Consider the following 15,371-nt stretch of genomic DNA (forward strand, 5'->3'; position numbering starts at 1 on the left):
ACTTGTGATCCTGTGGTCCTGGGTTCGATCCCAGGCGCCGGCGAGAAACAATGGGCAGAGTTTCTTCCACCCTATGCCCCTGTTACCTAGCAGTAAAATAGGTACCTGGGTGTTTGTCAGCTGTCACGGGCTGCTTCCTGGGGGCGGAGGCCTGATCGAGGACCGGGCCGCGGGGACACTAAAAAGCCCCGAGATCATCTCAAGATAACCTCAAGATAACGTCCTCATAATTCATCCAAAGTTTGTCACTGCAGGCTTCAGGTCACGTGTATAACAAAGCTTCCTGCGAGATGGGCATTTTTAGTACCTAAATGTACCTAATTACTAACTACTGTGCTAAAAAAAGTAATGTGGATTATTTTCTACCAAGATTTGGTTTCAATGTGAGCCAGGTGCGGACGGGTGCTGGTCCACGTCTACTGAACGGTTCATGACGAGTGTGACCACTGGTGCGGAGAGCCTCATGCATTCTTCCCTAAAATATGATGCTATTAACACACTATTTTTGGAAAATTGTTAACGTTCTTTTCTGCGATAAGTTAGTTGGTTGTGGTTTCCCGCGTCACCAATATATATGACATTTTCTACACATCCCAGAAGTCCCCCTCGAGCTTTGTGGTCATTCTTAGCCGATGGTGGTGCTGTTAAAAATCATAGCGGCTCAACCCGTCCTCGACTCAAGTCCATTACATCCAGCGGTCGACCCTACAGACGCATTCATAAATGTTTACATGCTGTTCATTCAAAACGGGAATTTTTGTAAATATAAATTAATATTATAATAGCATATTGTGCATATATAGGCATAGGTTAGGTTAGGTGGTTGGATTCTGTTGGCAATTATTTGTATTTGTAGTACGTGGGTGAAGCATTTATAGCGTTGTAGTTTGAACAAAATTCGTCAGTGAAGCATTTGTTCCGGAAGTGTTCGAACGAAATGAGTTGTGAGTAGTGTGTAAACCGTTTTTCATTCATAAACAGGGGGTTTGGCGGGTGCATGGAATCACTTTTGGATCTTTGTTTGGAGGACGGGCTGCATTTACCAACCCGTCCTCGACTCAAGTCCATTACATTCAGCGATCAACCCCACAGACGCATTCATAAATTTCAACATGCTGTTCATTCAAACCGGAAATTTTCTCAAGTACAAATTAATATTATAATATATTGGCATATTGTATATATAGGCATAGGATAGGTTAGGTCAGGTGTTTAGGTTCTGTTGGCGATTATTTGCATTTGTAGTACGTGGGTGAAGCATTTATAGCGTTGTGATTCGAACAAAATGAGTTGTGAGTCGTGTGTAAACAGTTTTCATTCATAAACAGCGGGTTTGGCGGGTGGATGGAATCACTCTTGGGTCGTTGTTTGGAGGACGGGTTGAGCGGCTCGCAAAATTGACGTGGTGTCCTGTTTTCTATCAGTGAGTCCTCCGTTACGCTGGGTTCGGGCAATTTAGAACATGAGTTTAGTGACGCTGGGAACGCTCGAGAGTTTCGTAAGGGGTAGACAAATGACATTCCAGCACCATCTCTATGAAAATAACTATTAGGGTAAAATATTTATTATATCGAAAGATAGAACTAACGCAGATGTAATTTATTTATATTGCAAGAAACGCGGCTTTCGTCTAAGTGGAAGGTCAGTAGAACTTTAAGAAGGAAATGTTTAAGTCCAGATATTCTCAAAATTCAGTATATTATTATTAACATCTTTATTGACAAAATTAATTACAATTTTGCCTAATCTGAGGATTTTGATAGTCTTATTAAATTGAGGTTAATGCTAGTATTCACTGTCACGCAGGACAGAGGGTCATACATAAGACAATAGGCCTAAACTGTAGGCTGAAGCACATATATATCACGGTTACAATAAATTCAGTAAGATATCTTTGGTTCTATGTTGAACAGGGTTACGAAGGCGCCAGGTGTGTCTCGTGTCCACCTGCAACCCGTTTGCGCACTTGCTTATAGTCAATATCGGCTTATTTAATAAGTGCATATGTGACATCTTGAGATCTTGAGATGATTTCGGGGCTTTTTAGTGTCCCCGCGGCCCGGTCCTCGACCAGGCCTCCACCCCCAGGAAGCAGCCCGTGACAGCTGACTAACACCCAGGTACCTATTTTACTGCTAGGTAACAGGGGCATAGGTGGAAAAAACTCTGCCCATTGTTTCTCGCCGGCGCCTGGGATCGAACCCAGGACTACAGGATCACAAGTCCAGTGTGCTGGACCGGTCGGCCGAGCGGACCGGCTCCCGGTTTTTTTATTACTTAACAATTACTTTACAATTATTACTTAACCTATCAACGGTATAGGTTAAGTAATAATTGTAATTAAGAAGTAATAAGATGCTTATCTTAATATACTAAGAAGGTTAGGTGAGGTCAGTGTTTTCTATGAAGCTTTTCAAGGTAAACTAAAATATTCACAATCAATTAGTATGTCACATATTGTAACACCCTGGACCTCCCCCCCCCCTTAGAGTTCACACCCAGGGAAGCCTTCTCCAAGAGGTCAGCCCAGATGACCTCCGGTTTATCTTGTATATTGATTAAAAATTCCTGGGTTAGTCTTAGTCAGCATAGTTTCAAGTATGTAATATTTCATGCAAGGAAATTAAACTCCAGATTCTTATGTGTAAACATCCCTGGATCTCCCCCTTTTGGCCAGGTCAGAGGTCAGTCACACACGTAATTAATAACTCCTCTCTTGAAGAGTGTATGGTGAATGTCAAACAAGCTTTTTGAAATATTTCTTGAGTGTTTGTACATTCTTGGTGGGTAGCAACAGCAGATCTCCCCCTCCCCCCTGTGGGGGTTGTATATAGAGGGCCTGTAGGAACATAGGAAGGAGAGAGTGCGGTACACCGGGATCGAGAGCGGGGCTGTGAAGAACATCTCAGCCAGGGAGAGACAGATAGCTTAAGGTAATGTGTGTGATCTCTGAGTTCTTGTTCCATGTCCAAATTTCTTAACTTTTTGCCAGTGTTAGAATAGGATTTATAAGTGGTGATTGACATAATTTTGGTCTCAATAAACTCATTAAATTTCCCGTCTGTGTCAATTGTTGAATCCTCTTAGCCTTTTGGATATAGTGGCTGACAACCGTTTTCATAATTAATAACAGTCATAGAAAGTACTCTCCTAGTCAAGCAATGTTTCTTGCCTCGTTGCTTGATATAGTTTCAATGGTCAAAGGCAGATGGTGGCAGCGTATTTAATCCTTGTGTTAGCATTTCCTTATTGGCAGTGTACCTTTGGTTCCGGTGTAACCATCATATGTCAGCTCATGACAGTGTTATCAAGTGCAACCGATGAGGAAGTGTTACTCAGGATAAGTAGTGTTCCATTATAGTGGTGTTCCATTTTATAGTGGTACATTTTAGGGTGGTGTTACAATTTAAGAGCGGTGTTACAATATGCACTTATTAAATAAGCCAATATTGACTATAAGCAAGTGCGAGAACTGGTTGCCACCTTTGGATGTTCTCTTGCCAGCAAAACTTGAGAAGCGGCGTGTGTGTTTGATCATGTTGAATGAGTTGTTGCAGGAGACGTTCTCGTGTGAGGACGGGCTGCGTCATGAAACTGTCCGGAGTGTATGTATTTAGGCTCCCATCTGTGAATGCTAACTGCGGCGGTTTTATTTTGCTGTTACCTGATCGCATTTTCAAATATTGACCACAGTAAATGTATTTGTTACCGGGAACACCGCCTGACATGGAGCGGCACAACTACTTCCCACAAACAATTGGCATGAGCGGCGGTGGAGAAATCCAGTGCGTCCGTTTGAAGGTCTGCCCACTTTCTCGTACCCGATGGCTAGGCTGCAGCCAACTCCAGTCAAACAGGTTATAAATGACCTTGGCGTAGAAAAGAGATCCAATCCCTCAGTCGATTGATTGATTGATAAAGATTAAGCCACCCAAGAGGTGGCACGGGCATGAATAGCCCGTAAGTGGTACAATTTTTTTTTCTCAGTATTCTGAGGTTGCTTTTAACCATCAAGCTGTTATCGCGGGGGAGGATACTGCTTCACAGTCTTTATGAGGGTGTCCAGCTGCTGAAAATCCCTCAGTCGTTATCTTGCTTTATATAACCGTTTTCAGTGATGGCGTTGCCCCACCTCAAGCAGTGGCTGAATAACCATCCATGTGGGTTGGTGATAAGTAATAATGGTAGGTAATAAGCCTCCGGACGTTACCTAGAGGTAATCGTCTTGGCATGCATCCTGGACAAGGTCCATAGTTCGTCATGGGGTAGGACCTCTATAAATCCATCCTCCCAGAATGATAGTACTTATTGGCACGTTTGACCAAATAGTTGCAACAATCCTTTTAGGAGGATAGGTTTATCCAGCCCAACAGGCTTCCTGTCCCCGACAATGGGATATAATGTGCTAGCAATCTGCAAGGTTGTGTGTATTTGCTAAACATTATTTAAAGGCAGAGGTTTTAAACATGAATAGGAGATGATGGTGTCTCCGAAGCTATGACATGTAGCACTGTCCGTACTACGCAATTAAGGAACCGTTCTGTGCTATTCTGGCGGGTAATGCTGTTAGTGTAACGAGGACTGTGGCCTGACTGGAGCAGTGTGTGTAGGTGCTCTCGTCGTCTATACAACCGTGAACATCCTCAAGAGGAAATTAGATTGTTTCCTTCAAGGAGTGCCGGACCAACCGGGCTGTGGTGGGTATGTGGGCCTGCGGGCCGCTCCAAGCAACAGCCTAGTGGACCAAACTCTCACAAGTCAAGCCTGGCCTCGGGCCGGGCTTGGGGAGTAGAAAAACTCCCAGAACCCCATCAACCAGGTATCAACCAGGTATACGTGACTGTCTCTCCTACTTTGACAGGGGTAAGATAGCTGCTATAGAAATTAGTGTGTTATTAAAATAGCACTTAACAATTAAAGGTGATTAAAATGCGTTTACAAACTCAGGTTATAGTTACATCACATACATTGTATAACTGATGCATTACATAGCCAATCATGGGTACAAGTCCAGTATATCTAGTGTTCCAGTATCAGTTCTGTATTGTTCCAGTACTGTTGTGCTTGAAAGGTAGAGTATCGGCTCTTGTATCGCGCCTGTCCTCTTGGTTGTCTCCTAAAGCAGTAGGTACAATTGAGCACACAGGAGGATGTTGGTAATGCGAATGAGTCGAAGAAATGCAAGGAAATGTCCGTCGGGTGGCCAGCAAGTGGAAGGTACTGCAGGAAGTTCTGGAAGTGGCGGTAAGTGACGGGGTATAAAGAGGTAGACTTCACTTCCCTGTAGCTTACGGGCTATTCATGCCCGTGCCACCTCTTGGGTGGCTTAATCTTTATCAATCTTCCCTGTAGTTACTGTTCAGCCCGTTCTCCCGAGCGTTCCCATCGTCACTAAACTGTTGTTCTAAACTGACTGAAGCTATCCTGTCCGAGGACCCACTTACAGAAAACGGGACATCACGTCAATTTATCGAGCCGCTACCATTTTTAATACTGGACATCAGTTTTTGGTCGGGGAAATTCTTCTTCAAAATACGATGTACTATTGAGGGTAACAGGTTGTGCGGGTGTTGGGAAACTAGCCACCATTATCCTTACCATCACCTGCCACTGCCAACCCTATCACCACCACTGTCCCCCTAACACCATCCACCCCTAACACCATCCACCCCTAACACCATTCACTTCGTATTGTGATGTATGGGGGTCCTCATGATACTACCCTTCAATACGTTTCGATGAAAGCATACGTAGTTACATATATAATGTATGATGAATTAACTTGGAGCACTTCTTAACGTACGTGTGTCGTACCACGTGCTACGGCCGTCGTTCCACCTGCCTAAATATGGTCTAGTAAGGTCCACACTGCAGAAGGTGCCAATTTCTGCTGCAGGGAAAGTGTGCTGGCATCCTCACGTGTAACAGGTGGTGGGTACTACTTGTTAAACATTGCTGCATGCACCCTCGCTTATTTCCTCCTCCTCCCCCTTCCCCCGTCTCGTTTTTTAGGAAGGTCGAGAAAGCACTGAAGGTATTTATAGTAACGTGACTTTCTGCAGTGGGCGTGGCTTGGTGCGCGCCAAGCACGAAGTCTGTTTTTAGAGTTAAATGGCTCTACCTTCATGATACATTGTTTTGGTGTGTTGGTAGGGTAGCGTTACGAGGTACCGAGAGTGACGACACGCCCGATGAAAGCACGCTCGAGTGACGTTATATTGTAAATGTCCCGCAGAACTGGGCGAAACGGCGGGGGATCGCTGGGAGGACGCCACGTGGTCCGTTCAGTTAACTGCGTAGTTGTCTGGGCCGCAGCCAGCACTGGCAACTGCACGTACTCAACCAACCACACACACACCAAGCCGTAGGGGCGTGGCCTCGTCGACTCTCTCCCATGTTTGACATATTAACATTAGAGTTTTCTTATGTAAACAATGGCATACCCATAGGGGCTCTTGTTATAAAAGTGAGGGGAGGGGGGGGGACCAGACCTATTTACCGAGGCTTCTGTACTTGCACCCATCAAATTTGCTTTTCCGGATAAATGTTATTTTTGTATTGGACTTTCTATCACCTTTGAGTGTATACACACAGTTTCCCGACAAGCGGAGAGGAAGGTTATGCTCCCCCTTCCACCACCTGTCCCCGGGCGTAGCTGTACACACTTATTATCACTGTCGATCCTGCACAAGGTATGCGGATGGAGGTATGCTAATGTTGATCGCGGTGTTTTTCTTCCAACTAGTTTATTGTCTAGATAGCAGAGGGAAGGTCGCGGTAATTGGTATATTACCAAATATATATATTATATAATATATATATAATTTGTAAATAAGGTTAAGGCTTTGTTCCACAGATTTTTAAGCCAGGACCATGATTCCTCCAGCATGTGCCCAACCACGTGAGTCATATACATCCTTCCCGAATTATGGCGGCTTTCTTTACCTTTTATCAGTTATTATTGTTAGTAACACAGTTAGTAACATAGTCCTTTCGAGCTCACGAACTGTTTAATAAATGTAAACATAGCTGCCTTGAATATGGCAAGATATACAGGTTTCGTAGGTCGATGCGTAAATGCTTGATTACTCCTGGACTAGATTGGCAAGTTGTACGTGAAAGACCCTATACTGTAGATGTTATATTGGAGGAAGAGCAGCCAGATGAGGGTGCGTGACAGCTGTAGGGGTGAGCGGGGCCGGGCGGAACGCTTGTTCAAGTATCGCTCTCATTGACCTTTTGAGACACGCTGTACAATCGACTCTCCTGGCATCCCTGACAACGGAAGTTGGCAACCCCCCCCCCCTCACTTTCCATTCGTTAATTTGGGATCGTTAAATTTTCCCATGGGCGGTGATACAAGCCTGTTTGGGCTTCTATTAGCCCTGTTAGGGCTTCTGTTAGCCCTGTTAGGGCTTCTAACAGCCCTGTTAGGGCTTCTAACAGCCCTGTTAGGGCTTCTAACAGCCCTGTTAGGGCTTCTAACAGCCGTTAGGGCTTCTAACAGCCCTGTTAGGGCTTCTAACAGCCCCTTCTGTTAGGGCTTCTATCACCGCCCTAACAGGCTTCAAGGGCCCCATAGTTATTGGTCAGTGAGATAGTCTGACGTGCACATCGTCATCCACTGTAACAAGAGGAAATGTAGATGTTTATCTCTCACAATGTTTGGTAATATGTTTATTGTTTGTGATGTGTGTATATGTATGTATTAACACGATGTACTGAACGGGGTGAGAATAGCTTGTGTCCACTCACAAGATGAGTGACGCTGCCCAATAAACTCGCCCCTCGGGGCAAAATTTAAAATTTAAATTTAGACGTATACTCTACCTGAGTCCAAGTGTACTATAAAATGATAGCGGCTCGTGAAATTAACATACTGTCCCGTTTTCTGTTTTGGGTCCTCTGGTAGGTCAGGAGAGGGAAGGCACTTTGGTATGATAGTATCGTGACGTTTGGACACCTTGGGAGGACAGGCTGCATCCAGGCAAGTATTAACCAAAAGCAATATTGCTGAATTTCTTTGATCCGACGTGAAGCGCCGTTGTCAAATATTCAGGCAGTTGATTAACAAATTATCAAACGAAAGATTGTTGTCTCGTCGATAAATGTGAAAATGTGGATGGAGTTGCTGGGCTTGAAATCAAGGATTGACGTTTATTGCTTGTAGTGTTGGTCTTGTATTACTCATTCTGCAATGGCTTGCAACCACAGTTGCAAGCTAGATTCTGCAGATTATACCAGGTTTTCTAACTGTGCGTACTTTTGTATATTTTGGTTGCCGTTAGTTTCTTTTATATCACGGAGAGGTAACACTTAATAGTTTGGAAAGTATTTTGGTTGGTGCGTGACACAGCTAAACCCTTCAGCAGTCTTGTATACACATTGCGGGAAGATCTCAAGCAGGTAGGTAATCTTGTTATTGTGGTACAAGTCTACATATCTAAACGGTGCGCACAGTATTTGATAAGGTATTATATATACTCGTGTGTGTGTGTGTGTGTGTGTGTGTGTGTGTGTGTGTGTGTGTGTGTGTGTGTGTGTGTGTGTGTGTGTGTGTGTGTGTGTGTGTGTGTGTGTGTGTGACCTTGAGTGAAGGTGTTGGTGGGTTGGAGTGTACCTTGTGTGATGCCACTGGTGTAAATGTGGTCACGGGGGTGTTCGCACGGTGCTTCCTGCTTTAACTTGCTCCACGATGCAAATGTCGCCTACAGACATCCTTAAATGTCTATGCTATAAAGATGTTTACCCTGTGATACACCGTGACTTAAGTGTAATTGATCTTCCGTAAATCACTTTAGCGGTGCCAGGCATAACTTTCCATTGGTGCAGTATAAAGAGTGTTTTATTTAGAGCGCGCAGAGCGCCTGGCGGACCCGGCGTGTAACTGGCCCGTGTGTCTTCAGGGCGCCCTTGGCAACAAGCGGATTAGAAAGTGGCGCGCATTTCCCATGTATGACGCCGTAATTATTGGACGACGGAGCCAAGTTTCCCTTACTAATATATATAGTGCAGTGAAATTAATTTAATTAAATGTGAGAGAAATACCATGGTCTATATGGCAAGTTTAATAAGCCAAAAGGAATCTCCAAACCAGTTTAGATAGTTAATTAATGCCTTGAATTATTATGAATGTTATTGATGTAATCTTACATCAAAATATATCTAGTACAAAGACTGGAGAGAGCAATATAGAGGTAAATATGTTTACTATTGGGGTTGACCTTGAAGGTTGTGGTGCACAGCAGGAGACGTGGCACCGCAGCACCCTCCCGCGTTCGATTCCAACCACGGGAAACTTTGCTGCCTGGTAAATGCTGCAATATTACACTAGAGTTGCACACCTCATGTGCGCTTTATATAACTTGTATGTATACGACATCTTTTAAGTAACCATTGAAATGTAAAGTGTTGTGAAGTGAAGGAGTTACGGAAAATATCAATGACTAAGGCCAACGGACGATGCTAAGCGATGGCTTTCAGCTTGCGGTTCTCTCACTAGCCCCATTACCCCCTCACCCTCCACCTCCTCTCACCTTTTACTCTCACCCCTCCAGCTCCTTGGACCGGCTGCCACCTGCTTCTTCCATAAAATAATATTTAGTTCATTTATTATATATATATATATATATATATATATATATATATATATATATATATATATATATATATATATATATATATCTGAAAGCTCACGCCCCAGAAGTGACTCGAACCCATACTGCCAGGAGCACTATACAACTGGTGTACAGGGCACCTTATCCACTCGACCATCACGACAGGACAAAAGCTCATGATAGCTGAGGCTATTTGCCCGTCAGCCCGCCGGTACTCTGGTGGCAATCTTGGGCATAGTATTTTATCAAATCACCTCATTCTTTGGGGCACACGTGAGGAACACAGATGCGAACTAGCTTGAATGGTCCCCAGGCATACATGCAAATGAAATGAACTTATCAATGTAAACTTATAAATGCAACTTATCGAGTGGATAAGGTGCCCTGTACACCAGTTGCATAGTGCTCCTGGCAGTATGGGTTCGAGTCACTTCTGGGGTGTAAGTTTTCAGTGTGTGAAAACAGTGCTGCTGTTTTCTGTAAACTGTACTCTTCAAAAAGTATTATCCCTTCCCCCACACAAGACACACATTAATGGTCAGCCCAACTGGCTTGGTCTTAAGAAAGGTGCCACCAGATACAGTACATGGATGGTATGCATCCATACAGGGCTCCCACTCCCAATCCCCAAACTGATAGTTCCCTACACCGCTGGGGTAGTAGAAAGTAATTGATTTTCTTGATTTTATAAGGGACCTACTCAAACTAATTATTAGGGTTCATGATCTAGAGCCGTTTTATGTAATGTATAATGTACAATATTGATGTGTAATTTGAGTCAATGAATTCATTGTACCATGATCTGGATAAAAACACTGAGTAATAAGTAAAATGCTGTTGTGTAACAGCGAACGATAATGGGTAAGGGAAGGCTCTAACCTTAAATTTGGCTGTTTGCCATAGTCCTTGCACTCTAAGTATTTATATATTCCAAAACTGACACAAGTTTTAATTACTGTAGATTCATTATTCTTTACTGTACTGTTTGTGCTTGACTCCTTAAGGAAACTGCAACGTTCTTATATACCCCAAACTAGGCACAGATTTTCATTGTATATAAGTATTAATAATGGTATCGAGTATTTCATGCCATCCTAATGGATGATATGACAGAGGAATTAACCAAAGCATATCCTCTCAAAGGTGTTGATTATAACCTTGATGAGAGAAAAAAAACACATTACATAACTGCATACAGAATTGAGATAGATAAATTTATACTGTACTACAGTAGTTCTTCCATCTATTATAGAAGGCCTACTCTGCAAAAGGAGCCACATCTGTGTTATATAATGAAATTAGCAGGATTTACCAGAAGGTACTGGTTATTCCGATATTTTTTATATCGCATGCCTTTTGTGCTTTTGTTCTCCTATTGGCTTACTAGTGATATTTAGCTCCTTTTGAATCGCCTGTGACTTTGATGATGCTACATAGTCTCCCCAGCTTGGTGCCTTCTTTTGATAATTACTTACTTTAGATAGTTGTGCTGGTATAGGCTTAGGCTTGGCTATAAGTAACTGGGAGTTTGCACCACCTGCTGATTTAACTTTTCTATTTTTATTTACTGTATTTAGTTATATACAAGAAGGTACATTGGGTTGTGAAAGTACTATACTGTACATACATTGGTGTTTGAGCATTACAATCAAGTGACAGGATGAACAACCCAGCGGGTTTTCTTCCTATTCGGAAGTGTTGCACATGCTGCTATGGTGGTATGTCCACTCACAGGATGAGTGGCGCTGCCAATAAACTCGCCCCTCGGGGCAAAATTAGAAATTTTTGTTTGAATTCTTGCAAAGCCACTAACACGTATTGCATGTGTACAGTTATGTCTATCAATAAAGTAGTTATAGATGGGTGGAACAATTTGTTAAGCAGTGTCATTAGAGAGTTCTTAGTAAGGACTAAGACTAGTGGAAAAAAAATGTTTGGGTGTTAACAGGGCTTGCAGCACATGGGCCAGTGGTCCTCCTATGGGGTACATTTTAGCACTGCATCCCCAGTCATTGGTCTTCCATGATACCTAGTGTTTATCAAGCTTACATACTGTACCTTATTAAGTGAATACATCCATCATACTCAATATATTTTAGATTCTTTGCAGACACCAGGATGAAAGTTTTATGTCATGGCATAATAATACAGTACATATGGTTCCTGCAAAAAGTATGCACATAATTAAAGATATATGATCTTGGATGGTACAGTATTTGGAAAGTATTAATATAAATAATGAGTAGGTAATTAGCATCCAGTAAAATGTCTTCACTATAACGGGGTTTGGGAATTAGAACTAATTTATTACACATTATCTGTTTAAGTTGTATTTTCTTCTATTCCATTTAGCAATCAAACTTTACTTCAATAAAGTGGGCACCTAGGGCATTGGGAAATGTTTCTGTGATCATTTCCGAAGGACAGTATATCATTACAGTATTTTATGTATTTAGTCTATTGAATACTGATTAATATTTTATCAATAATTTTTAAAATTATAAGTACTGTACCTGTACAGGTATTTATTATTTAAAAATTAACTAGGTGAAGAGCAGGGGTTCTCCAGGGGTTTATTCAGAGAACACTGTATAAACATCAGAGAACCACGGTTGTTCAACATACTCCAGCGAGTATAAGAAATATTGTCAGAACAAACGTGGACATCTTAAAAAGAAAACTAGATTGTTTTCGTCAAGAAGTATTGGACAAACCGGGCTGTGGTGGATATATGGGCCTGTGGGCCGCTCCAAGCAAAAGCCTGTTGGACCAAGCTCTCACAAGTCAAGTCTGGCTTCCGGCCGGGTTTGGGGAATAGAAGAACTCACAGAACCCCCATCCAGCAAGTATCCAGTAGATGCTACATAGATTCCTGGGCTTGGTGCCTACTTTGATTATTACTGTACTGTACTGATTTTAAATTAATAATATGAACTAATGAATTAGCATTGGCATCTTAACTCTTCAGCGATGTATATTAACTGAAAGTAAAGGTTACAAAACAATGACTTAAACTGACTTGATAAAGTTAAATAATATGAACTGATTAATAAGTTTAAGCCACTCAAAAGGTGGCACGGGCATGAATAGCCCATAAATTATGAACTGTAATTTGCTCAACTAAGTACTTCTTCACCTATATTAAATGCTGCCACAGCCAGAGTTTACCTGGCTCTGGACATTAGACTGATACAGGGTACTGGTATATTAATATACAGTACTGAGAGAATTACTGTACAATACAGTGGCCCCATCGTTTACGAATTTAATCTGTTCCCAGAGACGGTTCGTAACCCGAAAATTCACAACCCGAAACAAATTTTCCCATAAGAAATAATATAAATTGAATTAATCCGTTCCACACACCCAAAAATATTTTCAAAATACAGTACTTATCATACGTAATACACACAAATATTTAGAACTATATTATGTACAAGTTATAGCTTACCTTTATTGATAACTTGTTGTATGGAAGATGGTGAGGAGGGGGGAGGAGGAGAGGTGTTAGTGTTTGGAAGGGGAGTCCCTTTCCATTATTACATCAGGCACTGATGACTTCTCTGGGGTACTCTCTCTCCTACGTTTTGCAGACATGCCACTATGAACTGGTTGTGGGTCACTGCTTGCTTGTCTTATTAAGAATCTGTTTAAAGACATTTTTTTTCCCTACATTTTAACACTTGTTTATAGAGAGACATCACACTGTCATTAAGGAGGTCAATGCAATGCCCTGCTTGTTGGTGAGTCTTTTCAGCAAAACTTTGCAGTTCTTCCCATACTGCACACATTTTATTAATTAGTGAGGAAGGGACATCCTCTGCTGCTTCCTCCTCCCCTGAAGATTTGTTGTACTGCCTAGCTAGTTCAACAACCCATGTATCATTTTCATGTTTACGAATGAATGAATGATCTCTCGTTTTTCTCTATGGTTATCCTCACATGTGTTTTCTTAGGTTGAACCTTACCACTCACTGTCTTGGAACCCATGGCATGGTATATAATAATTACTTTTATGTTCAAAAAACAAACAAAAAAAAGGCGAAAATCAATTAAATTCTCTACAAAGAATTCATGCACCCTGTACGATCGTCACTAAGCGGGATGCACTGGTAAACTGAAGCACGGGTGACCGTGCCACCAGGAACCGTGCACTAGGTCGCCCATACGTGTATCAACAAGCTGTTCTCGAGGCAAAGCTCGTAAGTCGACTCACATTTTATGAAGAAATTGGGCTCGTAACCCGAAAGGTTCGTAAATAGGGGCATTCGTAAGCCGAGGTGTCATTGTACAGCTGTACTTCGACTAGCAACACCACATAGGTGGAGACAGTGCACGAACCTGCCCTTAGTGATCATGGTACGCATTGGTTGTTTAGTTCTAATATGCACCTGGGTTGCTGTTTTCTAAAGTTTATGCATTAGAATTTCAATGTATGCTAAAAAAAATATTAAAAGCTAACATTTTAATTTTAGTCAGTTCAAGTATGTTTATTGAGACAATAATATACATCTCTAAAGAATAGAGTAGCTTAGGCTATTTCTACACTCCTGCCGGGTAGGAGGAATATTGGTCAGGTTAATGGTACAGTACTGTACTGTATTATCTAGGCCAGTGTTGATACCATCTTAAGCAATACAGTACAGTACTATATAAGCCAAAATCAATAATTAATAGAAACATGCAAAACATTTGTTTATACAAGTACAGTACAATTGTATTTCCTCCACAGGTGGTGCAGGTGGAAAGGGAACCTGGGGAGCACTGGGTTCTGAATTAACGGAAGAAGAGTTAGACGGGGCCATTGATACCAATGATCCCAATTATGACGAGTCCAATCCAGACAACAAGGACTTCAAACTGAAGATCATTGATCTTGACAGATCGGACGAAGAACTTCAGGTATTTAGCCATATTATAAGTTTGTTTTCATTAAGGTTAATTTTTAATTATGTACCCCTGTATTACAATTACCTCTGTCAGAGGTAATTTTACTTATTATTGCATAAGATGATAATAAAAATCTTTAGGCTTTAGCAATATTTACTTGATAAAGTGAACTGCTATATATATAATATTAGACATAATCAGTACTCCTTACAACATAAGGAGGTTTCTGTTGTGTATCTGCTTCAAACATCCAATATTTACAGCATAGGGAAGGTTTCTTATGTAGTTAGGCTGTTGTTCTCCGGTTGAACATTTTAGTTACATTTAATAACTCGGTGATGAGGTGGAGGGGGCCTTGGAGAACTTAGCTACATATTACCACAGCAGTAGATTGTTTTCACCTTCAGCTAGCTCCTGTTCTTTTGGAGCCCATTTGGTTCTTGAATGGGGTTCTTTCCTTTTTATCCTTACCTTGATATCTTGTCCCTCTCAGCTGAGCAGTCATTTTTCAAGGTGGCTTTTTGTTGGAACTGGCTTATAATAATCACATTTACAAAGTTCATGTCTTTGCACCAAGACAGTGTTTTGTTCCTTTCTTCCAGTAACTTTGTCTCTCCCTTCTCCTGTCTTCTTTGTTCTTTTTAGGCCAATAACATTTCTTTGGGATCCCCTGTTGGACATTTGGTTTGTCCAGCTGGAGGTGCATAGTGTTTTGTGCCCCTGTTGCTGATGCTCAGTGTTATTTGCATGCTACTCATGCTTCCCAAGCTGTGGGTCTTTGTCAATCCTAATTCCTTGTTTTTTTTTTTTTTGTTCCAAGGACAAGTTTTCAGGTTATGTCAAGTGGTTCAGTTCAGTCAGCCT

At 41.8% G+C, this 15,371-nt stretch overlaps 1 protein-coding gene across 1 annotated transcript in view; it reads left to right on the forward strand.

The window, feature by feature from the left end:
* Pdcd4 (Programmed cell death 4) overlaps nt 1-15,371 on the forward strand; it is a 62,205-nt gene that overhangs the window by 30,958 nt on the left and 15,876 nt on the right. Inside the window, exon 2 of the mRNA XM_045725799.2 lies at nt 14,350-14,519. Coding sequence (XP_045581755.1) covers nt 14,350-14,519 — 170 coding nt within the window. The remainder of the gene's footprint in view (nt 1-14,349; nt 14,520-15,371) is intronic.

The sequence above is a fragment of the Procambarus clarkii genome, chromosome 10 (genome assembly GCF_040958095.1).
Source record: "Procambarus clarkii isolate CNS0578487 chromosome 10, FALCON_Pclarkii_2.0, whole genome shotgun sequence".
In the NCBI taxonomy this organism is placed as follows: domain Eukaryota; kingdom Metazoa; phylum Arthropoda; class Malacostraca; order Decapoda; family Cambaridae; genus Procambarus; species Procambarus clarkii.